Genomic DNA, 27,002 nt, shown 5'->3' on the forward strand with positions numbered 1-27,002 from the left:
CTTCTGTTTCTATCCCTTGCTCTCCATCCTCTCTGTGTCTTGGTCCCTGTCCCTGCCTTCTGTCCCTCACATTCAAAGACTGCAGTGTCCCTTTGCGGAAGATCTGGAGGTTAAGGGGCTGAGGAGGAGGGGGTTCCCTTCACCCCTTATCCCTCATCCAGCTGAAACCTTAGGTCTGTGGGAGTCAAGCAAAAAAGAAAAACACCCAAAGAAGGGGGTTTTGTTGTTGTTTTTGAGGAGGAAAATTCCAGAAATGTAGCTTGTTTAATATTTTAGGCCTCTTATTTTTGTAAGATGTGTAGACTTTGCTGTTTTTCGTTTGATGACTCAGGAAGAAACTGACCTCAGAAAGAATGTTAGATTTTGGCTGCTTTCCTGTGTGTGTTCCCCCCACCCCCAGCCCTTCAACCCCTTAAGCCCCAGGGAAGCAGGTTCTCTCAGAAGACTCAGAAAGTGAGACCTGAGGGGAAGGGGAGAGGAAGACAGAGAGGCCACACTCCAACCCCTGCGCTTCTTGGGATAGAAGCAGAATGTATTGTAGGGGCCTCCTCCTCAGGGCCAAGGTTGTAGGCAGAGGTGATGAGGACTGCGTTGTGGCATTTGGAAGGAGGTAGGTCTTGCTCCCTTCCTGCAGGCCCCACCCCTCAGCTGAGTGGGGTGTTTTGTGTGGAGGGTTGGTTACACAGAGTTGGGATGCCCTTGCCCACTGCCTGCCCCAGACCTAGCAGGTAGGCTGAGAGGGCCCAAATGGGAAGATGACCCAGGTGGAAAGTCCCCAGAGAGGTCCTCCCACCTGGTCCCTGTCTAGGCAGAGGTCTCCTGTAACTTATGCTAAGATTTCCTCTGGAGGGAAGGTAGTCTGGCCACAGGTCTGACTGGGCAGAGTTCATTACAGACTCAGCCTCCATGGTCTGCTGGGAGGCTCTGAGGAGGGGTGAGTGAGTGTCCGTCCATTGCAGGAGAAGGTTCTGAGGGGACTCTTACCTCTCCTGTTCTCTTAGGGTCCTAGGTCTAGAGCTCCAGGGGCTATGAGAGGGTGAAGGAGATGGGCAGCTGTGTTCCCCTGAATAAACATTGGACTTTTATTCTCAGTCGCAAACTCTCCATCGGAAGCCCAGGCTTAGGCACCCTTCCTTGTGAGAACTGTATTCTTCTTCCCACCAACTTTCCTGTGATGGGGCTTTGGGGAGCCCATTTCACAACTCTGACCTTGGTCCAGAGGTGGGGGGACAAGCCACCACCCCACTTCTCTCTCCCACCACCTTGACAGCTCCTGCAGTCTCTCCCATCTCCCACTCCCAGCTGGAAGGAAGTCCAAGGGGATGTTTCAGGTGCCAAGGTGCTGAGGGTCTGTGCTGGCTGGCCTAGGAGTGCTAACAGGAAAGCTGCTCTGTTCTCTCTTCTCCCTCCCTGCCTTGGTCCCTGCCCTTCCTTCTCCTCGGAGCTGGCTGACTGAAGGTCTCAGAAGCAGGGGGTGCAGGGTCTCAGCTGTGAAAAGCCCGTGGGGGGAGCAGGGAGTGAGCAGGTTCTCTCAGGTGTGTGTATGTATAAGGGGGGTGGGTGGGTGGAGGGCACTGGGGAGGGGGTTTGGGATCTCAGCCATCCCTTCAAGAGGCAGACAGCTCTGGGGGTTGGGGGGAAGAGCTCACTGACCGAGACCCAGGGCCCCCACCGCCTCCTCTACTGGCCTTGGGGAGCTTTGCACAAGGAGACAGCCCCTAGTCTACTAGCACCTACCTCTTGGGCACTGGGGCGAGTGGGAGAAGGGCAGGTCCAGCTCTGGCAATGTTGTGGGGGGGCATACCAAAGAATCCAGGGGCAGGGATGGGGGGAGGGCAGGCTGGCTCTCTTCTTCCTTTACCCACGTTGGGGTTGGGGTCCTCCCCTCCAGCTGTAACCATTTCTACCTCATTTTGATGCGTGTTGTACATGGATGTATTTATCTCCTGTCTGATGACGCTCTGCAGTTCGGTCTGTCTACCTCAGAAGAGACTGTATTTTAAAAAAAGTATGACACAGTATTAAAGCGATGACACGTGGTTTCCAGAGGATTTCTTGGGGGCAGCAGGACGTGGAGAGCCCTCTGGGCAATGCGTGGGCTTCCAGGTCTGCTGGTGCCACGGATGTGGCTCTGGGTGAGTTTGTTTCTTCAGCAAAACATGACCATTCCTGTTACTCTGGCACTGTGAGTGCCTACCACACAAGTGAAACCATGGAGGGGTGGGGGTGGGGGGGGGGCGGGGAGAAACTCCTCAATAGGGAAGGCCTGCCTGCAATTCTGAGCTCCTAGAGGCTCAGTGTCGGGGCTGACTTAACAGCCCCCGACCTCTGAAGCATGAGGGATGAAGAAGGGCTCATATGTTTGCTGAGTGAGTGAGTGGGTGAATGAATAGATGAATGCTGAAGAGGAAGTTTCACTTGGAACCTGGACAGCAGCCCTTGTTGGCCAGAGCTAGGATCATATTTGTAGTCCATCCTTGGATGGAGGGAAAGGGGACAGAGGGCAGGGTGGAGACACCGTGTGTTCCAGTCTTTGAGGTCACTTGGGATCCTTCATCCACCACCATCTGTCAATCCCCAGACTGACAGCTCAACATAAACTGGGACACAAAAAACTGGGGAGGAACATCTTGTTAAAAAGGCTGTATGGAGATGTCCATGAGAGGTTTGGACCCACAACTTGCTGAGGACCTGAATGTGCTCAGCAAAATGATCAAAAATTCATGGAATGGCCAGGGAAGCAGGCCCCCTGGCTTCCACTGGCCCAGGCTTAGAGCCTATCCAGGGCTTTCCGGAGCCAAAGTCCGCCCATGGCCAGATTCTATGAAGCAGTTTCTGCTCCGAGAGAAACAACTGGTGTGCCTGGGTATGTGGGCTCCAGCACAATGAACTGCGGCTCAGCGACCCCAACCCTCTCGGCCCTTGGAGGTTCAGACCCCCCTTGCCATCTAGTTGGTTTACTGCACACCTACTCTGTGTAGACAGCACTCAGGATACAGAAGTGGTTAAGTACAGCCTCAGTTCTGGAGAGCCCATATTACAGGATGGGAAAAGCTCAACAATGGATCATTTGAAAATATAGCTAGATAAAGCTGCTCGAGGAGGGACCTTATCCAAATTTTTATATTCTTACATCTAGCACAGTGTTTGGTGCATATAGGAGACACTGAATAAATCCTCGAATTCATTTCCAGCAAGTGTCCTGATGAAGGATGCACAGGTTATTTCGAGAATGCCCAGAAAAGACCCTGACTCGGGGGGGGGTGGGGGGTGGTGGTGGTACTGGCGCTGGGTCAGAACAACTCCCTGGACGGGTTTGGGTGGGTTCAGCTTAACAAAGTTAAGGAAGCTGGAAACTGTACCATACCTGTGACTATAGTTCCAAGAGCATAAAGTGAGGGCAAGAGTGAGGGGAAGGGAGAGGAACAATGGGACCATAAGGCTGCACCAGGAGGCTCTTCCATGAAGCCTGTGGGAGTGGGGTGGGGAGGGGATTAGTCGCTGGTGGACAGGGACTGATTTGCAAGTTAAAGAGTTACACACATGGATTCAGCAAATCTTTAACTGAACACCTGTTATGCACTAGTTGCTACAGGGACAACAGGTAGCCCTTACAGTCAAATGGGGCCGCTTCCCAGGCACAGTGGTAAAGAATCCACCTGCCAATGCAGGGGACGCAAGACAGGTGGGTTTGATCTGTGGGTTAGGAAGATCCCGTGGAGGAGGAAATGTCAACCCACTCCAGTATTGCCTGGAGGATCCCATGGGCAGAGAAGCCTGATGGGCTATAGTCCATGGGGTCACAAGGAGTCAGACATGACTCGGCACCCACACAGTCAAATGAAGGAGACAGTATGAAGACAGAGCTGTAGGGTGCTGTGGGAGCAGATAGGGGTGCCTAGAGAAGACATAGGGCCAAGGCTGTGGGTGGGAGGCAGGGAGGGCATCCCAGAAAGGACTTGTCAGCTGAGGAGTGACTGAGGCAGAGCAGACAGTGCAGTCCAAGATCTAAAGAAGTACCTGAGCTGAGCTTACTTGGGGAAAGGAAGTGAGTTCAGCCCCTGTGTGTGGAGGCAGCGTGAGGACGTGAGGATCGCTTACCTTATCCAAACAGAGCATGAGGGTTTGGATGCACCTGCGGGAGGACAGGAAAGGGTAGTCTATACATATTCAGTAGGTAATAAGAAAGCTTCCCATGTGGGCTAGTGGTAAAGAACCCGCCTGCCAAAGTAGATGTAAGAGACGGGTTGTACCCCTGGGTTGGGAAGATCCCCTGGAGGAGGGCAGGAAAACCACTTAAGTATTTTTGCTTGGAGAATACCATGGACAGAGGAGCCTGCTGGGTTACAGTCCATGGAGTTGCAGAGTCGGACACCACTGAAGCAACAGCACGCAGGTAATAAGAAAATTTGGGAATTGATTGGATATAGGAAATAAGGAGAGTAAGGGGTCTAAGGCTTCTGGTGGAGGGTGAGGGGCGGTAAATGGGAATCGTGAGATGTTGGAGACCTGCTAAGTTTGACGGAAATGGGCCAGGCAGGAGGCCTCCAGCAGGCATTTCAATATAAGGGCAGGGGATCCTAGCCTCCAGTACCCCTACCCAATCTCTGGGTATTGAAAACTCATTTCAGCCCCGGGGGTTTTTACGAGCCTCCCCTTGTAACTCCTCCTTTCTGGGTGTTAGGAGATCCTCCTCCAAGTTGTGTTGGAGGACCCCCTTCTCATCCCTGGGTGTTCCCCCCGCCCCTAGTCCCTGGATGTGGGAACCTGGTTCCTGCCACCCAAACCTGGATGTTGGCCCCCCTCCCCCACCCGCGGGCATTCGGAGCTCCTCCCCCCACTGTCGGTGGATCGCAGTCACCCACCCCCCGGCGATGGCGGCACGGGTTCCGGCGGGGGCCCTGGCGCTGGCGCTCTGGGGCTGGGCTTTGGCTCCGGCGGGGGCCGTGGACGCCATGGGCCCTCACGCGGCCGTCCGCCTGGCCCAGCTGCTGACCCCGGAGGAGTGCGGCCACTTCCAGTCGCTGCTGAAGGCGCCGGAGCCGGACGTCGAGGCTGAGCTGGCCAGGCTTTCGGAGGACCAGCTGGCGCAGCCCGAGCCTGTGCCCACGTCGGCGATGCCAGGCCGACGGCGGCGGAGGCGCGAGGCAGCGGGGGAGCCGGCGGGCCGGGCGGCCGAGCCTGCCAACGTGTCCGACGGCTGCCGGGAGGGGCTGGCGGCCTGGCTGGCTGCCGAGGCCCCGTCCTTGTCGTGGGACCGCGTGGCCCGGGCCCTGCGGCGAAGCGGCCGCCCAGACGTGGCTCGGGAGTTGGGCAAGAACCTCCACCAGCAGGCAACGCTACAGCTGCGCAAGTTCGGGCAGCACTACGTGCCCACAGCCGACGCCCCCGCTGCCCCCGTCCCGGCCCCGGCCCCCGCCCCGGCCCCGCGTTCCCGCCGCTCCTCGGTCCCCGAGCCCAACTGGGACGAGCTGGAGCTGATCGTGGAGAGACTGCCCCAGGGGCCGTATCAGCGGAGCCCCGCGGGCTGGGCCGGGCCGCTGGCTCTCGGCTTCCTCACCGGCTTCGGGGGGGCGCTGGGCGTCGGAGCGCTGCTCATCCTGCTCATTCCGTGGATCACCGGCGGCGATGGCGACTGGGTGTGGCTGGGCAGCCCCCGACCGCCCACCCCGCCCCTGCTTGGGTCCGCCAGGGCTGCTGGCTGCGGGGAAGCGGAGCCGTTCTTGACTGCAGAGCCGCTGGCGTCCCCTGAGGCCTGGGCTGCAGGCGGGCCCCATACCTCCTTGCCTCTGTGACCCCAGCTGTGAAATGGGAGCACAGACCTGGTGGTGTGCCGCTTTTGACATATAAAAGTTACAGAATACGCAACAGTGGGAAAGATCAGTTTATCAGTTGTTTGGGAATGACTGCATAGCCAGTGGGGCTGCCAGTGGAAGAGGAGGGGCTCAGGTGCCGGTCTGCCGGCTAGGGAAGGGGAGGCAGGGCCACCCCAGTTCGTGTCAGCTTTTGTTCCTTCTTCATCTTGCACTTAACTCTTCCACTAAGAGCTACCGTTTATTGAGCACTAACTGTTCCAGGCCCTAGGCTAAGCAGTTACATACTTTATTTGTTACCCTCTTCAGAAACCCAAGAAGGAAGGTATTATCTACATTACACATAAGGAAACTGGTCACAACTAGTTAGTGGCATAGTCAGGTGTTTGAATGCAGAGCTGCTTTGAACCAAAAGTTTGAGCTCCAGAGGGAATGATCTGTGAGCAGCAATGGAGCTGGGGGAAAAGGAGGAGGACACAATGAGATGCAGGGCTTCAGGTTACTCTGAGGCCCTGCTGGAGCTGTGCCCACTTCCAGGGGTTGCTGTCCCCAAGCTGCTCTCTCCACTCAGGCAAGGCCTCCTAAAGCTCTCCCTGGAGTCCCAAACTCTCCCTACCCACCTGAGTGGGTGGGGCATTGCCAGCCCCACTAAGGGAGCTGAGCCTGGGTGAGATCCCACACCGACTTCACTCAGACTGTGCCCCCACCACGGGGAAGGACAGCAGACGCGCTGGGGTCCTGCTGGGTGGGCATCCCTGGGCCAAGGGGCTCTGGTGTGAGAGTAATGACAGAATGACAGGCCAGTCCAAGAGGAGAGTTGAAAACAAGATTGACGTAACCCTTTATTGCAAATTCTAAAGTAAAAAGATGTACAGTACAAAGTAAAATTGAAATTTCAGACTATAAACTTCCAATCCACTTATACATTCTCATTTCTCAAGCATTTCTGCCATTTCCGCATAAACGGAACAGGGAACAAGTCGAGGGGGTGAGGGAAGGAGATACAGCAAGGGTAAAAGAATTGTGTCTAGAACAATCACAAACCCCAGAAGCAAGTGAAAGGAAAGACATTTTCTCGACCTGCTGTCCTGGTGATGAGAAGCGGGGGTGGTTGGAGCAGTGCAGTTTAAAATGGCTCTCAGAATAGCAGCATTTATGGTACCATTTCATCTTCCGGAAGTCCAAATAAATACTTTGCCCTTCCCTAGTGCCTTTGCCTCTGTATCTCAAAAAACACTTTACAAAACATTTAGTTAAAGCCTCACAACACCCCTGTGAGGTAGGTCAGTATTATTATCCCCATTTTACAGACGGGGAAACTGAGGCACAGAGAGGTTAAGTGACTTGCCCAAGGCCACACAGCGAGTCAGTGGTCGAATTAGGGATGGAACACAGGAGTTCTGTCCCTTTTCTGGAACCACTGGACCGCGCTCCCCTTTACCTATATACATTCTTCACACACACACACACCACACGTGCACACCTGCCCACCCCACCCCACTTAGCCTCTATGTACAGCAAAGAGCAGTGGGGGGCAGGGGCAGGGGGTGCCTCAGGAGCGTTTTGACAGGAAATCTTGGTGCTCTTGGAAGGGGAATCCAAGAAACCACAATGCTGAGCCACAGCCCAGATGGCAAAACTTGGGCCCCTCCCCACCCAGACTCCCTCTTCTCTCCTGATGTCCCCCCTGGCTGGCTAGCTGCAGCCAATTCTTTAGGGGGTGGGGGTACCTGAAAATGAACGAAGCTTTTTGCAAAACTTTGGGCAACATCTGAGAAAAGAAAGAGGCATCATTACAGAAGATGCCCAGGACTCAGTCACTAAGTCACAACCATGGCCATCTAACCTCCACAGCAGGCCTGGAGGCTGGGGGCCGAGAGGGGAGGATGGGGACTGACCTACCAGCCATCTCTCTCCAGAGCGGAGCTCCTGGAGCGGACTAGAGTGGGCACTTCAAAATCCTCCTGAGTGTTCCTGGACTGGGAGACGTGGCCTAGAGAGGGGTGTCCCCAAAGCGGGGCGGGGTGGTGCCAATGAGACCAGCTGAGTCTGCTGGTTTGGTGGGGGAGATGGAGGGCAGGGCTCAGCAGTAGCTAGCAGAGTGGAGGCTGTTGGGCATTGTGCTCGCCCGAGCTGTGGGGCGTTGGAATGGTTTTCTTCTTAAAATACTGGTGAAAAAGGCAGGAGTAAGGCCAGCCCAGCTGGGTTGGCTGACATCATCTCTGGGGGCTCTGCTGGGGGACCGGTGAGGAATAGGTATTATGGGCCTGGAAGCAGTGGCCCAGCAGGGGGACGAATGCCACACGTGGTGGGTGAGTGGGGACCTGGGGAGATCAGGACTTCGCTTCTCTCTCCAATCTTGGCTTTTTAGCCAGAACTTTGCGAGAAATCCTCATTTCTCTCCCTTTCGTTCCCCTTCTTTCCCCAAATGCGCTAAAGTCCCACTTCCCAGGAATAAAAAGTATTGGGAGAGTCAAGCAACAAATGCACACCAAGACAGGCTTCCCTTGTACAGTAAAAAGGGTCGTTTTTATTTTGTTTCCTTTTGGCTTATAGAAGTGATGTACGTTTCATCATGTCTTGGTTAGAGCAGTGCTGGCCTCCATGCATTCACTAATACACTAGTCTTTACTATTGGTCTTTTACAAGCTTACGTTGGTTGCAGCAAAAAATGAGAGAACTCTGGGCATTGCTGTTCCAGGGGCTTTGACCGGGAGTTTCTGTTAATCTCTCCTCAGTCAACTTCTGATGCCAAGAGTGGCTTATTCAGAGGGGTGGGTGCAAGGCAGCTGACTTGGGAAGTGTCTCCTGCTCTCGCCCTCGGCTTTAAATGACGGAGTCTCCTCATCCTAAGCAACAAGGAGGTTAAAGAAAAGAAGAGGGGAAAGTGTTTTTCACACACAAACCAGCAACCATGTCAGCTGCTGCTCGGTGGCTTTGGCTCTGCGTTTTAAATTAACAGCATCACACATGTCTTTTTGCTTTTTGTCCTTTTTTTAAAGGTGGATTCTGGAGTATAAATACTGCACCAAGGACCTGGCTACAAAAAATAAATATTTATATCATATTTATATATCTATATATATATATGTGCAGTGATACTGTGGCTGCTGCTGCTTTTTGATTGGCTTCGTTAATATTTGGCAAAGCGTTGCCACTTATCCACTGGGTGAAGACATGCGAGAACGCCTTCACTGACTCTTTCAGTTCAATGCCTGTTAACTGCGGGTGTAAACTGCTGGTGATGGTGTCACTTACTACCAAAGAAGTGTGGAGCAGGGCGGGTGAGTGCGAGAGTGCGTGAACGAGTGGGTGGGTGGAGGGCCATCAGGTGAGGAGAAAGAAGGTGGGAAAAGTTTTTTAGAAACAAACAAACAAAAAAAAGTGAAACTTCAAATAGAGTGGAGGTGGCTTCTTCCCTGTGAAGCTGGCTGATGGGTGTCAGATACCAAGGCCTGTGTGTGTCACTGAGGAGATAGCCTGCTGGGTGGGGAGACCAGGGCCTGGGGGAGGAAAAAAGATCAGAGCTCAAAAAATCTCATTAATATGCTCTAGTAGCTTAATGACATCACTAGCACGAGCACTTGGAGGACGAGCGGGATCTTATAGCTCTGTGGCCCATCTCAAGACCTAAGAACAAGAACAATTATGAAGTTTTAGCCAAATCTTGCATAGAAGTGGTTAGAATTTATTGCACATTGGAACAAAAATATATATATTTTTTTGTTGTTTTGGAAAAGACCATTAGCAATAAAAAATTTTTTGTCTGTCTGTCTGGTTTGGGGATGTACATTGGCTGACAGCATCTAAGTTCTAAGAAGAAATAAAAGTATAAAAAATAAAAATAAACATGACAATGGCATAAGCCAGAAGCCATTTCCTATTTAATAAGTTAATACTTTGTATTTACAAAAAGGCATGCCAATAAAATAAAATGATATATTACAGTATTTATAATTCTCTTAAAAAGAATAACCACACGTCAGCTTCTGTTTTGTGCTGTTTACGATGTAGCCTGTACATGTTAACTACACATTCATCCTAGCAGTTAGCAGGGTCACTGAAGAAAACGCCTTCCCAACCTGGAATCGGGTGTAGTACAAAAAGTTCTACGGATGGTATCGCAGAAGCAGGCTTCTGAGAACTGGACAGAGTTTCTAATGGTCCAGCAAGATAGAAAGCTCTGCTTACTGACTGGCTGTGGTTTGTTCTACGCAAAACTAGTCAGGTGGACTGTGAAATTACATCCAAAGTGCTCCTACTGCAAGGCCGATTGGTGTGTCTGACTATGGGTTGTTTTTCCCCCTCTACCGTATGGTTCAGGAAGAATTCATTTTGATTTGGTTTGCATGCTGAGGTCTCTCCTCATTCTTTGAATCAACTTCCTGACACATTCACCTGCAGCATCTTAGCTCTGAAATCTAGTCATCGGATGAGAAACCCCTGGACTAAGAACTCTCTTCCCGGAAGTGGGAGACAGAACGGAAGCTATGACGCTCCCCGCCAAAGCCACCCTCCAATGACAATGTGCAGGTCGCTAAGCAGATGGCAAAATTGGCTGAAAGGGAATGTGCTGGGGGAAGCTGGAAGTTCTTAAGGATTCATATTAAATCGCTTTCTCATGAGAACCAGTGCAATAAAGAAATCAAGTGGGCTGGGTTCAGAGGCGGCTCCATCTCTCCTGAGGTCCCACCAGTGACCATTTATCCTAATAAGAAATGAAAGAAACCACAGCCATAGCTCAATGCTGCTGCCCTCACCCACCTCTGTGGGTAAAGGAAGCCCTGCATGGTGGAAGAATGTGATAGAGGCAAGAGGAACTGTGCAGTGATTGAGCTTGTGACAACTACTCCATAGAAGAGAGAGGCCCGTTCGGAATATCTGAACCCCTCGCCATGTGGACCCCAGCCCGGAGAAAGCCACAATGCAGAAGGACATGATACTGATGAAGTGAGCACCCCTTTACCCCCAACGAAAGGTTGTTTTGAGTTCCCCAAATGACCTTCTAGAGATAACATGCTACTCTGAATAGCACTTTTATCTCTGCCCCCAAAAAGTGTCAGTTGTCCAGTATGAAGGCTAAACAATCATCATAAATATTGCAAGATATAAATGAAAAAAACTTTTTTGATTTTTGTTTTTAGCCCTAAGATTTGGTTTTACAGTGACATTAATACAAGCCATTCGAGATCAAAGTTTCCCCACGTACAGGACACAGAGCAGCATTAAAGAGTTCATCTTTCAAAATGTGCAACAATGGCTGTATGTTAGAGATGTCTGTTAAACATATACACACAACGGATCCATCTGCTTGTTGGACTGGGTTTGTTTTTTTTTGTTGGTGGTGGTGGTCAATTGGTTGGTTATGTTTCCCTACTCAGAAGGTGTATGAAAGACTTCTAAGAATTCAGAAAGAATTGCAGCAGGTATGGAATGCTTACCATTTTTTCTCCAAATACAGTGAACGGTGCAGGGCTGGGTCCTGTCCAAAGGCTGACCCAGTGCAGGGGACAGGATCAGTAGTGTCCTGTGGTGTATGGTTCTCATGCATGACTCCTGATCACGGCATGCCATCATGCAAATCATTTCTACGCATTGAACGAACACAATGTTTGGAATCGGCCTGAGCAAGTCCTCCTCAGCCTGAAGAAACCTGATTGTTTTCCCCCACCCATCTCCAAACCACGTGAAGCCCATGTGGAGAAGATGCGGCTTTATGTCAAAGAAACTGACAAGTAAATGACATGGGCTAAATGTGAGTGTGTGTGTTTTTTCTTTTTGCTGCTTAGCTTAACTAATGTAAGAATGCAAATAGAGTTTGCATGAACAAACAAACTTTTAAAGTGATGCTTTCTGCTTCTGAGAATCAACAAAATGAAAAACAAACAAAAAAATCCATCTGGCTGCAACGGAAATACACTGGTCCTGGCAGCCTCACCTCTGTTTTATGTATCCTGTTAGTTTTGTCCTAAGTTGCATTGACTGATGTGGAACATGCAGTAACCACCTGCCCAAGCATTAGAAAATCTGTGAGTCCAGGGAGCAGGGTCCTTTGCCCTTGGCAGGTCACTGCTCAAGATGCAACCGTGGTACGTGGTAAGCAGACTACGTTTGGTATAGATCTTCAGGATAAAGTGTCTCCACAGCTGTTCTGCATTGATAATATTCAGGAAGTTTGTAAACAATCTTTCACTTGCAAGTTTTAAGTCTGTACAATGTTGAATTTTTGCTTTCCTCTAACACTTGGATTCTCTGACCTCTTTTTGTCTTTTGGCTCTTTCCCTTCGTCCTTCCTCCGCCCGTTGCTGTTTCTCCTTCTCGGGTTTAGTCACACTGTCATAGGAGGGGAGGGAGGCTGTGGACGGGGTGCTCTCTTTTTTCTCCCGGTGTGTGCCTCCATTCTCCAGCTTATTGGAAGTTGTCTTTTTGCAGATGAAGCCCCGCCTGGCTAAATGTCCCCGGTAGGCGCGCTGCAGGACCACTGCTGATACCTCTTCCTGCTTGCGCCGCAGCGTGGTCGTGATTGGCTCATAAGACACTTTGGAAGGATTGGATGCCACGAATCTCTCCTCCATCTGTTGCCGAAGGATGTCTAACTCCCCGCTATCTCCCAGGACCCGCTTGGTGAAGGCAAAAAGGATGTCCAAGCAGTGGATGCGATCCCCGCTGACCATTGGCAGATCCATGGCGATGAGCTCAATGGTGTTGGGCTTGGGCACGCGGAGAGGATGCTCCAGGGCATCTGCAAAGTCTGCCAGCTTACAGTACTCAATGAACTGGGTGGCATCGGGGTCGAACTTCTCCCAGATCTCATAGAAGGTCTCAAAGTCGTCCTCGCTCAGAGGGTCTGCACTTTCCTCTGTGGCTACGCTGAAGTTTTCCAAGATGATGGCAATGTACATGTTCACCACAATCAGGAAGGAGATGATGATGTAGCTCACAAAGAAGAAGATGCCCACCGAAGGGTTCCCGCAGTCTCCTTTAAAGCCGCTCCCTGGGTGTTCCTTATCCAAATTGCAGTCAGGGGGCCGGTTTAGGATGGGCAGCAGGAGGCCGTCCCAACCAGCCGACGTGGTGATCTGAAAGAGGCAGATCATGCTGTTGCCGAAGGTCTCAAAGTTGAACATGTCATCAATGCCAGCCTCATGCTTCACGTATGCAAAATTAGACATCCCAAAGATGGAGAAGATGAACATGACCAGGAAGAGCAGAAGGCCGATGTTGAACAGAGCAGGCAAGGACATCATTAAGGCAAAGAGCAGGGTACGAATTCCCTTGGCGCCTTTGATCAGACGCAGGATACGCCCAATACGGGCCAATCGGATGACTCGGAACAGGGTTGGGGAGACAAAGTATTTCTCAATGATATCAGCCAGGAACATTCCTAAGAAGGGGAACGGGAGACATGTTACTGAGATTGGAGATGCCCCTCCTCTTTACTTATGTCACCTGGCACTATGGAACCCTTAACTACAAAGGACTTTATAGAGTGAGTGCCTTACTAACCAATCTGAACTCTCATAATAAAAAAAAATTTTCTTAAAAGAAAATCACGTTTCAAACATGTAGAAAAGCAGAGAAAACAACAGTACCCAGAGACCAAGTCTGCTTCCACTTATCACCCCCAGAAGCAACCACTATCCCGTAGATGGCATGCATCATCTCTGTCTTCATAATTTTGCTAGGTATGAAATATATAGGTAGCAGTCTACAAGGTTTAAGGAATTATACCATATCTATCTTTCTAGATCTCTAATTTGCCTTTTTTTTAATGTTTTTTTCCTTCTAGATCTCTAGTTTGCTTTTGAAACCTAACATCACGTTTGTGAGATTGATCTCTGGTGTTAAATTTAGGTTTTTGTTTTTGTTTTCAGATTTGTCTGTGCATGACTTCCTGAGATGTTATGGATTCTTCTCAAAACTGCTGTCAAATTGCCACATTCACAAACAGTGAATGAGAAGTCCCGGCTCCACCCTGTGGTTGCAAAATCTTAGTCAGTCTGCTAAGGTCATCAATTCTCAGGGCATTTTCTTCCTGACTCTGCAAAGACATTTTTGGTTTCTCATGGCCCCATGTCCCTGCCCCACCAAACTCGCCTGCAAACTAAAGGGACTTCTCAGGAGTGGTTTTCAACTCACAGTTTCTAGATTTTGTGTTTAAAGTCATAAATCAGAAACCAGTATCAGCAGATAAAAATGTCAAGGCATTAACAGGATATGAAACACACATGTTTCTGTTCACATTCCTCCAGGGGTCCACCTCCACCAGACCACTTGCCTTTAAAACTACAGAGCGAAAATGGGACGGTCACAGATGGAAGAGGCAATGAAACGGCTGGGAGACGACAACTGAAGGGCGGCATTGACACCACGTGCTCTTCCTTCCGTGTCCTCTCCTGCCGTGGAGCCCCCATGAGACAGAGTGAGCTTCAGCCCACAGGAGACTTCACTTAAATAAAGAGATAGCCTCCAATCCTGGGGACTCATAAACACTGGGGCAGTGAACTGCAGAAGACTTATTTGAAGGTTTTACGCTAGGAAAAAATCCTAAATTTCAGTAAGGGACGAGGTACAGGAAGTGCACAGTAGGCAGACAACCTGTTGGGGTCTCGTCTGGAGCTAGAATCTCGGGAGGCATTTGAACTTTCAAGAAAATCTACCTCAGCTGGGACCCAAGAGAACTTTCTCAGCTTTCCTCTTTTTACCTCTCAATTAGGTCATAACCAGCGACCTTAAGAAATCAGGTAATAAAAAAAGTCAGGTAATGCAGGTGATGTTTGCATTCCTTATATGATGGAGAGGAGGCTTCAGAGAGGAGACGATGCCTGAGTAGGGTTTTGAGGATGAATGTTTTACTGTGCCAGAGAAAAGTGGGGAGAGATAGGCAGACAGCTATCTAGGCAGTGGAGTCAACTTTTAAGGGGTTCTCTAGGAGGTGCCTACAAGACCCAGTGCTGGGCTTCCCTGGTGGATCAGATGGTAAAGAATCTGCCTGTAACACAGGAGACCTGGTTCAATCCCTGGGTTGGAAAGATCCTCTGGAGAAGGGAATGGCTAACTACTCCAGTTATTCTTGCCTGGAGAATTCCATGGACAGAGGAGCCTGGTGGACTATAGTCCATGGGTCGCAAAGAGCTGAACACAATTGAGTGACTGGCACTTTCATTTTCACTTTCTCAGAGGTTCCAGGGTCAGTTTTACCCCAGCTCCTCTTAATTTAAAAAGATTTTTTCCCACACTTTTGTTTCTGAACAAATTAATGATATTAAAAAAAATCCCAAGCATCAAGAGAAACACTTCTTCCTACTTATTTTCAAGTACCATCTGAAAATAGGGGGCATTGATCTGTGGGTTTTCCATCCCACTCAATGATGGGTGGGCAGAAAAAGTTCAAGAACAGTGGTCAAGGGCAGCATTATCCAAAGTGTGTTTGGTAGGAGGTTTCGAATGTGGAGCTGAGGCCAGGGGCTGGGCTTGCTCGCTCATCAGCTGCATATCTCAGTAATTGCTCTGTGCCTTGGTTCCTCAGGATATTTACAGGGCTGTTGTGATGACTACATGAATTAAAACATGTAGAACACTTAGAATGATGACCGGCACAGAGGATATTCCATTGAAGTCTGAGAAACACTATTACTTGAAAACAGGGTGTTGTGATTGGATAAAGGTGGGACGGTGTTTTAAACAGAATTCTTTACTCCAAGACTTCCAAGAGCCTCCTGTGGGCTAATGTGCCCTGTGACCCTCTGAAGGGAAATACAATGTACAGTGTTGCCCAAAGTGGTTTCATTATGGGATTCTTTCCTTGAGGAGAAATACGTGAGATCATTCAACACACTTTTGGGCCTGGTGCTCTGGAGGACAGAACTAGACAGCGGGAGAACAGTTGCTTTCTGGTGCCCACAGTCGCTACACCTCGGCTCTGGGACAGGTTCCCTGTCTTGGGCACTGTGGCTCAAGTCACACCCACCTGGGACCAAGGCAGTGCGGCATCATTAGAGAAGCCCGTGAGGAAGGCAGGGAAATTTTGAAGAGGGTGGGCAACAGGACAGCATTTCCGCTGCCTGCCAGGACACCAGCCCTTCCAGGCCCTTTGTTGGTTAAAACAAATGCCACAAAGTCACTGTTAAAAACCAACTTGAGTTCTGTCTCTGCCACCTCTGAGTTGAGTGACTCTGGACATCTTCACAGCAAAGAGATAATAAAATACCTTGATTCCTGGGCTGTCATAATGAGATAACACAAGTGAAGAAACTCTCAAACTACTTGGCACCGTAAAATCGTAGTAAATGAGTGTTGGCAACAGCAGAAGTGTTAACACAGCCGTCATCACCAGAATTCTCATTAATATCCAATGTAACAATCTCTTACCATGACTATTTTCCACGTTATACTGCTACTGATAGCCAGATTTTAAAACACAATTTTTTTTACACCTTCCCCGTTAGAATGTAAACTCTTTGAAAGCAAGAACCAAATCTAATTTTTTCCCCCTCTTCAACCACAGAATTTATAGTCCAAGACTACTGTGAACACTCATAGAAACTTGCTGACCCGTCAGCAATGTAGGGCAGACCCACAAGATGACTGAGGGTACCACGAGTGTAACCCTGGGGGCCCCTTGGCCCCGTGTCATTCGCCACACTCCCAGGAATCCCATCCTCAGGGTCAGCCGGGTCCCTTCCCCTGCCCCTCCTGCCCCACTCACCCACAATGGAGAGGATGACCACCACGAAGTCGAAGATGTTCCAGCCAATGGTGAAGTAGTAGTGCCGCAAGGCAAACATTTTGAGCACACACTCACAGGTGAAGAAGATGACGAAGACCAGGTTGATCCAGTAGAGAATGTTCTCCATCTGCTTGCTCTGAGTATCTGTCTCCACCATCATCGTCACCATGTTAAGGCAAATGAGCATCATGATAACAATGTCGAAGGCTTGTTGAGTGACAAAATCAAAGACGATCCCTTGGATTTTGTTCTGGGTGGGGAGAGAGGAAAGACAGAAAAGGCTTCTTGAAAACCTTCCCCAGCAGACTGTGGGAGCTGCCACCCTATGAATCAAAGTTCTCTCTGCTTTCTTGGTTGCAGTGCTGGCCAGCAGCAGGAGATGGACAAAGACCACTGTCAACGTTCCCTCATCAAGAGCTCTTTAAAACCACCACTCTTTCTGCCATCACATGGTTCCGTGTGCCTTCCTACCTCTCCAGCTGTCCCTTTTTGGTATCATTTGCTGGCCATTTCTTCTCTCCCTTCATCTCTTCTTTCTTCCCTGGAGAGCTCAAGTACCATCTTTTCCTACTGCTCACACATTATCTCTATACTTAGCTTCCCAAGTGTTTTCTCTTCCAACTTGTATCTTTCCTCCGAACTCCTGGGCTGTTTGCTTGGCACTGCTCCTGGATGAATCATAAGCATCTCGAGCTCAACAAGTCCTTTCTCCCACCATCCCCCAACTTGCTCCTTTCTCACTGCGATTATTCATCCAGTATCTAAGCCAGAAATCTAAGGGTCATTCTTGCTCTTCCCTTTCCCTCATCCCTCATCCCACGCACTGCAGGCCCTGTTGATTCTTCCTTGAATTCATCCACTTCATTCCATTTCTGTTGCCCTACTCTAGCCTAAGCCACCATAGTCTTAGACCCTCTGGACCTCTAGAAGGGTCTCCTGACTGGTCTTCCTGCTTCTTCTCTTGCCCTTATCCAACACAGTCTCCACAGAGTGGCAAGTGTTGATTACTTAAAAACAGAAATGGATCGCATCACTCTCCTACTTAAAAGCTCTCACCGGTTTCCCATCAGGCTTGCAACAAAATTCCTGTGGTTAACCTAGGTTTAAAAGTGCCTTCCACAGTCTGGTCTTGCTCACCTTACACCCCATCCTCTAGTTCATCACCACCTAGCTACACTAACATTTCCCACTTTTAAGGCCTCATTTGCTTTTCCAGGATCTCCTTCCCCAGCATTCTGACTCCTTCTCATCCACTCAAATAGACCCGACTCTGTTGGAAGAGATCCTCCACGCCAGGCTTCCATTATTTTCTATCATGGCCCTTCAGTGCATTTTTTTTCCCTCACAACATTCCACATTTTATAATTACTGTTGGTTACTTATTTATTATCTATAGCCCCACTACACTGTAAGCTCCATGATAGTGGTGTCTAAATTTTATCACTTTTTGCATAGTGCTTGGCACACAGTAGGAGATCTGTAACTATTTGTGGAATAACTATTGACACTTCCTACCACACTGAACATTTCTATGTTAGTGGGGGAGAAAATACACACAGGGTCCCATGTACAAAGCACTGAAGAGAGTTTTAGAAATGTCAGCCCTCGTCCATTCCCTCTGGCCACACTTCTATCACAATGCGGAAACTAACATCAAAGAAATATAAAAAACATTCTCTTTCTTAAGAGCTCCCTGATTTTTTTGGGGTACCTAGGCACTTAAGCATATGCTTGTTTTTAGGATTACTTAACTTGGTGGTTTTCAAACTGTTCTGCAATGAGCAAGGGCTTTCCTCTCCCTCAGGATTTGGGGAGAGGAGGTCACCGGAAACAGGGGATGTGGGGCTAAGTCAGGAAAAGGCTCTCAGACACCCATTCTTGTCTTTTACTCTCCTCAGAAGACTGGCCCGAACCTGGGACTCCCATTCTTGACTCAAACAAAATAGCTCCACTTTTATTTTTACAAATTAGGCTGTCAGGTACGCTTTTAAGCATTCTGCTGTAGGTTTTTTAAATTTTACTTTAAATAAAAAGTTACTTTAAATAAAAGTTACAGAAGATGGTACTCTGAGCCTGGCTTTTGGGGGTCACATCCCACCTAGCAGGGTGTATGGCTTCAGGAACATAGCATCTCCTTCTCTGAAGCAAAAGGACAATCCCCAACACAAGGGCCATGCAGAATCACTGTCCCCAAGTCTGTTTTACAAAAGGCTCAGTTCAAGGGAGGAAATCGGGCCACCTGACTTCCCTAGTTTCACCCTTTCCTGCTCTTACAAATAACTAGAAAGAAGCGTTATTTTCACTTTCAGGCACATCCCTGCAAAGACTTACTTGTTAAGGACAGCATGGAGAAAACAATGACCAAATCCTATCTTGTACTTATAGGAAAGAGATCAGCTTTCACTTCACATTCTGCTGTTAATTTTTATGTGGTCTCTTAAAACAAACATCTCTCTACCAGGGCGAGAGCAAATGTGGTCAACACGTCGACTCTCTGTTGCCACCCAAGGAAGGCTCAGAGAAAAGGCTGGGTGCAAATGCAAAAGCCACCCCGTACCTTAATCCCTGTCCTCCCTTCTTCCTCAGATCTTTTTGTTTTTGGCCGCTCTGCACAACTCACCGGATCTTAGTTCCCTGACCAGGGACTGAACCCGTGCCCCTGACAGTGAAAGCACAGAGTCCTAACCACTGGACCACCAGGAAATTCCCGTCCTCAGATCCTGTGGATGGACAGCAGGGGTGGACTGGAGGGCACAGGCCGCCCCTCATTTGCCCCCTCCTTTCTCTGCAGTAACTCTGCCATGTCTTTCTTCGTAGGGAGTCTCACCCTGCCCTGGGCTGGCACAATGAACTCACCAGAGGGCGGGGGATGGGTTTCTGTGGTTTCTTTGAGCCCAGCTTTTTCATGGCATTGTAGTACTTCTTCTGTTCTTCGGTCATGAAGATGTCCTGACCTCCAAAGTAAAGGAGGGAAAAAGAGGATGCGCAATTACAACTGGCTCTTACATGCTGTAGGTGCAGCCCTGAGAACCCAGAAGGCCTTACACCCTTCACTGTAAACCAGGGGTCACCCTCTTCACTGTAAGCCAGAGGTCAGTTTAGCTAATGGCCGTCCCAGAGTGAGGAAGACCTGACAACTACTCTAACTCAAAAATACACCTGTCTTTGTTTTCAGCTTGGGATTTCTGAGACCTGCTAGGAGATGGGAAGGAAGGAAGGAAGGAAATAGACTGACAGACCCGCAGGGAAGGGTAAATTTGAGAGCCATGATTCCAAACACATCTTCATAAATTTTGGAGGGGCCTTCTTTCCTATGGAGAAGGAAACAGCAACCCACTCCAGTACTCTTGCCTGGAAAATCCCATGGATGGAGGAGCCTGGTGGGCTACAATCCATGGGTTCGCAAAGAGTCGGACACGACTGAGCGACTTCACTTTTCACTTTACTTCTTTCCTCATACAATTCTTGATAAAGACATTTTATTTATTTATTTATTTTTGAAAAAGACGTTTTAAAATGAAAGGATTTTTAAGTCCTAGCTAGTGGCCCATTTCCGACAATATTAAAAATTCAGAAATCTTGGTGGGAGCAATTTGAGAAGTTCCTTGGAGTTTGTTGGGACACACTTGATTTAGAAAATGAACAAGAGTAATCTTTTCAATTTGCTTTAGAAAAAGTGTTAACCATCTGGGACAAGTGAGGAAGTGAGCTTTCCAAGGTTGATCTCTCAAATCCCAATGTGCTGGTGGTCCAGGAAGTAACAAAGATGATGACAAGTCAACACAGTTTCTACTTCTCACTAAAGCTGTTCATCTGCTGCTTTCCTTTTCAGCTGTTGCTAGACCCTCTGGGACCCAACCTCCCTCTGGTGGGAGGTCAAACCCAGTAAAGAGCCTCAAGGATTGCTAGTAAATTTGGTACCAGTAAATTGCTGGTTTGGTCTAGTAAGTGGAAAACCTCACACTGCAAAATCCAGCAGAAGACAACGAGCTGGCTGGGGCTAATGTACTGTCGGGCTGTGCCAGAGTGATGTCATGATGTGGATTCTAAAGAAAGAGAGGAGTTTTTCTCCAGATAGAGGGACAGAAGTGCCGAGAGGCACTGGGTTGACCTCTGGCCACCGGCAATGTGGGGAGGAGACCTATCTTTTTCTTTTGTTGATTGAAGTTATCAATGATGACACCAATGAACAGGTTCAGGGTGAAGAAGGAGCCGAAGATGATGAAGATGACAAAGTAGATGTACATGTAGATGTTGTCCTCATACTTAGGCTGCTCATCAGGCTGTCAAAGGAAAGGAGAGAAAAGAGAGTCAGCTCCTAGCTTGGGAGATCAGGTAGGAGATTTTGACATGCCAAGGCCATCAGCTACATCAACCACCTGAGCTGTTGAGCAAGCTGGGGTGGGAGCCCTAGATTCTGTCTGTCTGCTTTTCCACACTGGCAGGTCCTGCCCTGATAAGGTGTTATTCCTGCCAGGACATAGGTGGAGAATATGCAAACTGTGAGGGGAAGAAGGGAGGGCTGCTGTATGCTAGGAGCCACACTTAGTTCAAATCAGCACCAAGAGTAGACAGCTCCATGAGGGTCAGGTGAAAGCCAGCAGCCTAACCCTCTGCAGCCACTGGAAGAGAGTGAGTGAGAACTCACTGAAAGGAGGAAAGTGATCTATAATCAATAAGACAAGCAGTAACTGTTCTAACCCTTTCTCTCTCTCTCGACTGAGCTTCACCATGCCATGAGCTTTCTAATCATTTAAGAAGGTTGTGCTTTCACCAGGTATATCCTTACCTTTCGGGAATCTACAGCTGCATACATGATGTCCATCCAGCCTTTGAAGGTTGCCTGGCAAACAGAGTCAGGCATTAGACTGTGCCTGTTAGGGGGTGGGTGGGTGGAGTCTAGGTAGGGTCAAAAAGGCAGGCTTAGGTTCTGTAAGAACACAAGTCAGGGAGTTTGGATGCAGCCTCACGTGGACACAGAAATTTTCTGTTAATACAGGTCCCAAGGGAGCTTTGTCTAAGTCCCTGAGTATAACATCAAAGTCTGGCAGAGGAACATGCTGACAATGGTAGTTGAGTCAATACTTTTACAAAAGGTCTTCGGAATGAGTCTAAGAAGGTTGCCTAAAGCAAGGGCAAACTCATATTTATGAATGGCAGGGATCTACTGAGGTTACTTAGAACTTACCTCTCCTCCATGAAGGGGTTGTTTTAAAAAACGGTGTTAAACTAAGTAATGGCAGTTTGAAAAATTCATAGTTGCATTAAGAAAAAACCTCAACCAGAACTTTTCCCTCTTAAGTAACACAAATTTACCCTACTGTAGTGGCAATACAGGCTTTATTCTAGGCAGCCCCTACCCAGTTCTCATTGTGCCTAACCTGATTTTGGAAACTAATATGGGTAACCAATTTAACAGCCTCCATGTTTACCATTTATTTTATGTTTTATTAACTCAACCAGATTCTAAGTTTTCTCAGGGCCTGGGTAGTTCTTTATTCATCTGATGGCCCTGGTAATGCCCAAGCACAGTGCCTGGCATATGGTGGGGACTCAGTACAACGTTTGGCCAGCTGATGGGCACTGGTTTCTTGAAGCTGCTCCAATTCTGGTTCAATTTGTGGGTCCAATTTTTTGAACTGGGACAGAACAACTAAAGAGCTGTGGAATGGGATAAACCACTGCTCATCCCATTAACTCAGCCTCCTTCTACTAGCTAACAGTTAAGAGTTTACTATACTCAAGTGCTTCACCTGCACTATCATATTTAATACTCCCAGAAACTATATGATGTAGAAACAGGTGTAATAGTAACAAAGAAACATAATAGCAAACATTATTAATTAAGCATGTGCCTGCTGTGTGCCAGGCATTGTGCTAGGGAACGTTAATAAGTCACCATGAATCTGCTTAACCACCATGCAAGGTATTACTATTCAAATTTAACAGATGAAGAAAAAGACTCAGGGAGGTTGAGTAATTTGTCCAAGGTTACATATCCAATAAACGTCAGAGTGTGGCTTAAACCTACATTTGATTTCAAAGCCCAGGAGCCTTCATTGCATCATACTATCTTGTCAAACACTCCAAAAAATTGGCCAGAGAGAAAGAGAAAACTAGACATGATGAAATGCTTCATTTCTTGCTCTGATACATTGAGACCTTTCTCTGTGGTTGAGATGACATAGTGGCAGCATCATAGCACCGTCATATTGTCATATTCTTCCGTTAACTCTAGCATAGCAGTAATGTGGGATTGTTCTGCTCCATCAAAATTGCCCCTTTTTCTTCTTTTTGGTCTGTGACTTACCTACTTTAACTACATACTTCTGTCCTGGAGAGAGAAGGTGATTTCTCTGCAACCATACTGCGTTGCAGAAATCCTTATTTGTTGCTAAGCAGAACTCAGCTTCTAAGCACAATGACAGATTCCCTTGACTGAGGTCTTGGAGACCTCACAGTACTCAGGAGAGGTGTTTCCCTGGAACTGCTTTGGGAAATGACAGTGACCCCTGACTTAAGAGCAACCCTGATTCTGGACACAGGGCTGAAAAAGAACGAAATGAGATTTCTGCTAGCCGTCCAATCCTCACAGGACTGAAAACAACCTTACCACTTGAAGAAGCGCCAGATATCCTGCCCCAACGTTGTCAAAGTTGATCTTCACGTTCTTCCATCTGATTTCTGTGTTGTTCCCCTCCATGAGCTTTTCACACTCTGTTTTATTGTTGACATCTTCAATTTCAAATCGGATCTCAGAAGACTCATTAAAGCAATAGTGGTACTTTCCCGCAAACAGGTTAACTCCCATGATGCTGAAAATCAGCCAGAAGATGAGACAGACCAGCAGCACATTCATGATGGAGGGGATGGCGCCCACCAAGGCATTCACCACCACCTGCATTGGAAGGGGGAGGTTGCTGAGTGTCGGGAAGAAGTACAGGCACGCGCACTCTTTTGATTTCCAGGAGGGGAATGACACTGTGTGGCTTGTTATGACTATGGAAACATTATGTTCCCTTTGGAATTAAGTTTATCAGACAGATCCATAAACAGGACCAAAATTTTGTATATTTCTGAAGTATACTTTGGGGGATTCTAAACATTACTTATTTATTTCATTGAACACAAAGTCCCCTGCCCAAGTTGACCTAGCTAGGTCTCTCTCCTAGGCACCAATCTGGGACCAAAAAAATCATTTCATTGTCTAGTCTTCCTTCTTACTGACTCATGAAATACGGCCCCCATAGGACAATCTGAGTGATTTCAAGCTCACTAGTTGCCTTTCTACAGACATTCCCCCTCTGCAAATCAAGGTGAGATTGTTCAAAATCACAGAGAACTACCCTGTGGGGTTAGCAGTGAATCACTCAACAGTACATAAAATCTCTTTTATGACTATGCAAGGCCAGTTATCTTATTTCAGGCAAGAGCTGAGCATGCATCATTTTGCAGGCTCAAGAAAAAAAAAAAAAAAGCTATATTCCCTCTACCAAACAGTATAAAATAAAATCTGAACAGTTGTGTTTTTCACGCAAGGTTCATTATTCTTCTTCAGTCTTTTTATTTTTCTGACTTTGCAGGCGTCTCAGTCTGAGTCGGCCCCTGCTTGGCTAATGCTGATATCTCTCTGGTCAATCCCGGGTTTGACTTGACTCTTCACAATGTACTATTGGAAAAAGGAGTGACTTAGGGTTTTTGGAGCTTTTCGGGTTAGATCACTGCTCTTGAAACCCCCCAAACTGGCATACTGTTAAAAATCACTGACTACAGTAGACTCGGGAATGAAAAAAAAAAGGAAAAGAAGTCCCATTAGGAATCCAAGTTTCTGGGTTGTTTTTAACTTTGCTTCATACTATAGATGAGAAGAGCTAGACAGTACTTCCACTGTTGTAGCAGTTTTCACTAGAGGAGTTCAAAGTGCTTACAAAAATAGCATTTCAGGTAGTGGGACAGAAAACAATGCTGGCGATCATTCCTGCCCTGATTCTTAATTGCTGTTGTCTTAAGCAGGACTAAGGCCCAGAAAGGTGACCCTGAAATGGGAAGCATGTTTCTTTTCTAGCATCCTCGGAGGATAAGTGAAGTTAAAACAGAGATCCTGGATATAAACAAACTCTTCTCATGTTTTGTTAGAAGGAGGTGACAAGTATCACCACACTCCTGCATCTGTTTTTCAGTGTAGGGAAGAAGATAGGATCCGCTGCCAACCAGCACGGGACCAAAAGGGCGACAAGGGTCGTGCTGTACAAGGAACACCAGGGGGCAGCTCTGGGCTCTAGTTTGAGCCTGATCGGGATCCGATTTTCCTTATCTTCTGTTGCACCTTAGATTGTACTGCCACTCATTGGAACATGTGGCTCAGAAGAACTGTCTCTTCTGTCCTCTATCAGAAAGGCAATGATATTCTGCTAAGGGGTCACTCTCCCTTAAATTAAAATATTAGTTTTGTGTTTCTCCAATTCATGTATGAAGGCCTTTAGACTGAGAGGCAGTTATTTCTTAATTCTTAGACCAAGAAATCTCTTTTAGATCTAATAGTTTTGTCGTTAGAATAAAATAATTATACTTCCATTGTTCATCACTTTAAGCAAGGAGAGCCAGGATATCTGAAATCTGGAAACTCCCCAAGGTTATTTTTGAGAATGATACTCATATTTACTTATGTTACCAAATCTGTCAGGTGATCAGACTTGAATTTAATTTCCTCTTTCTATAGCTGTTCACCCTTTGATGGGAGCACTATGAGGCAATGAAATGTGCAAAAGAACAGGCAAAAGGAGGATGACCCACAAATGAAATAATTATTTCTCAAAAGTAAGAGAGTAGGTTATGTAAAGTTTCAAAAGCTCCAGTCTATGTGACAGCATTTTGCAGCAATGCTTGGATGAGAGATGATGACCTTCTATTAGACCATCACAGGTCTACAATATGGAAGTTGGTCCCCAAAGAGCTGAAACCTAGAAGTCTTGCTTTTTATATCAATTCAGAATATACCTACTCCAGGAACTCTTCTGGCTACCTTAATCTAGTCTAACCTGTCCTACATGGTGTGTGTCTTACAGTCAAGTATGGGGTAATATTTACAGCAGGGAAGAATAATCAGCTACTTTCACTTTTATACTCACAGATCTGCACAAAGGAATCCATACCCAAAACTATTTACTGGGTGTTCTGTGATACGTAGGACATAGAAATCCCATAAAGTCCAATGTGTACTTAAAGATGTAAATGTGCTTTCACTTATAATGAAATGTATTTCATTATAATCAAAGACGAACTTAGCTTCATTTCATGAATAAAACAGTAAAGAGAGTTGATGAAATTTCTAATAATTCTTCCTTGTGAACATTAGCTAATATTCTCAGCAACCAAAGAGCAAGAAAATATGCTTTCTTACTTTGACTCTTAAACTACAGATATATATGTATATATATATAAAAATAAATGATGTTTCCAAGGATAGTTACATAATAAATTGGATCTCCTCTTCTGCCTTCTAATAGCTCAAATTACTCTATATTGTTTTTAATTATGATGAAATTCATTATTTTTAAAGATTAGGTATACAAATATTACTTAAAGCTAGGATCTAGCAATCTATAAAGCTACTTTTTTCAATAGAAGTTTATATTTAGCGATTGATACAAATCTCATTTAATTGATGAAAAATTCCAATGTGTACTAATTCTTTCAGCATTTTTGTCTTCTCTATAACGCCTGGAACATTATTGCTCATTAAATACTATAAAACCTGTCAAATAGCTTTTACTACATGGCAGAGGGAACATGGCTTTAATGGACAACTATGTACTGACAATCAACAAAAATGCATGCATGTTTCATAGCATTACTATTGTGTACCCTCAAAAAATTTAATAGCACAGCAAAATCCTTAAATGAAGATTACTATGGAGGAGAGAAAAGCAAAGAACTCCATTAAGTATTCCTTTGCTGATAGCATGAGTATTTCAGTGTTCTGGTCTTTGGTTTGAGGAAGAGACTGAAGTCAGGGTCCCAGGACAAGCTAGGGCCTTATGTTCCCTCACAAGTGAAGGTCTGAGCCTCTCACTGGAGCAGCACAGTGACAGTTGAGTCCATCTGCGTTGATGGTACTTAGTTCTTGTTTAACAATTTCTAAGGGTAGTCTCTCAAGTGGTGGCATACCCAAGGACTCAAACCAATAAGTGGAAAACATTCCTGCGGAAGAGCAACGTTCAAACGAAACATTGGTCCCTAAATCTGCTTATTACTGGGGGACTTATGATAAGCTCAGGCAAATTCGTCTTCCCTTCTTGCAGTTCTTGCACAAAAGGGCTGGGGGACTGCTGCCCAGGAATGGGCTGTGAGCCCTCACCTCCGGCTCAACCAGAAATGGCCCTGCTGTCGATGACTGGAGTCAACCAAAGGCGGGGACATCTGTTACCAGAACTTTCCTTACTGAATGTCTGTTGTTTGAA

The 27,002-nt window shown here is 47.3% G+C and overlaps 2 protein-coding genes across 2 annotated transcripts in view; one reads left to right on the top strand and one right to left on the bottom strand.

The window, feature by feature from the left end:
- Positions 1-4,874: 4,874 nt before the first annotated feature.
- On the top strand, positions 4,875-5,795 carry TMDD1 (transmembrane and death domain 1). Its single transcript, XM_061123851.1, has one exon. It carries the CDS (start codon positions 4,875-4,877, stop codon positions 5,793-5,795), a length of 921 nt encoding a protein of 306 aa, XP_060979834.1.
- A 3,880-nt stretch (positions 5,796-9,675) lies between these two features.
- Positions 9,676-27,002, bottom strand: part of SCN8A (sodium voltage-gated channel alpha subunit 8) — a 190,193-nt gene continuing 172,866 nt past the window's right edge. The window contains exons 22-27 of the mRNA XM_061127572.1: positions 23,156-23,440; positions 21,332-21,385; positions 20,688-20,825; positions 19,399-19,503; positions 16,522-16,792; positions 9,676-13,197 (exon numbers count right to left, since the gene is read on the bottom strand). Coding sequence (XP_060983555.1) covers positions 12,050-13,197; positions 16,522-16,792; positions 19,399-19,503; positions 20,688-20,825; positions 21,332-21,385; positions 23,156-23,440 — 2,001 coding nt within the window. The 3' untranslated portion in view covers positions 9,676-12,049. The remainder of the gene's footprint in view (positions 13,198-16,521; positions 16,793-19,398; positions 19,504-20,687; positions 20,826-21,331; positions 21,386-23,155; positions 23,441-27,002) is intronic.

This window comes from Dama dama, chromosome 3, assembly GCF_033118175.1.
Source record: "Dama dama isolate Ldn47 chromosome 3, ASM3311817v1, whole genome shotgun sequence".
In the NCBI taxonomy this organism is placed as follows: Eukaryota; Metazoa; Chordata; class Mammalia; order Artiodactyla; family Cervidae; genus Dama; species Dama dama.

Bases quoted from the DNA above. Each gene is read 5' to 3' on its own strand.
- TMDD1 (XM_061123851.1), top strand. From the start codon at position 4,875: ATGGCGGCACGGGTTCCGGCGGGGGCCCTGGCGCTGGCGCTCTGGGGC.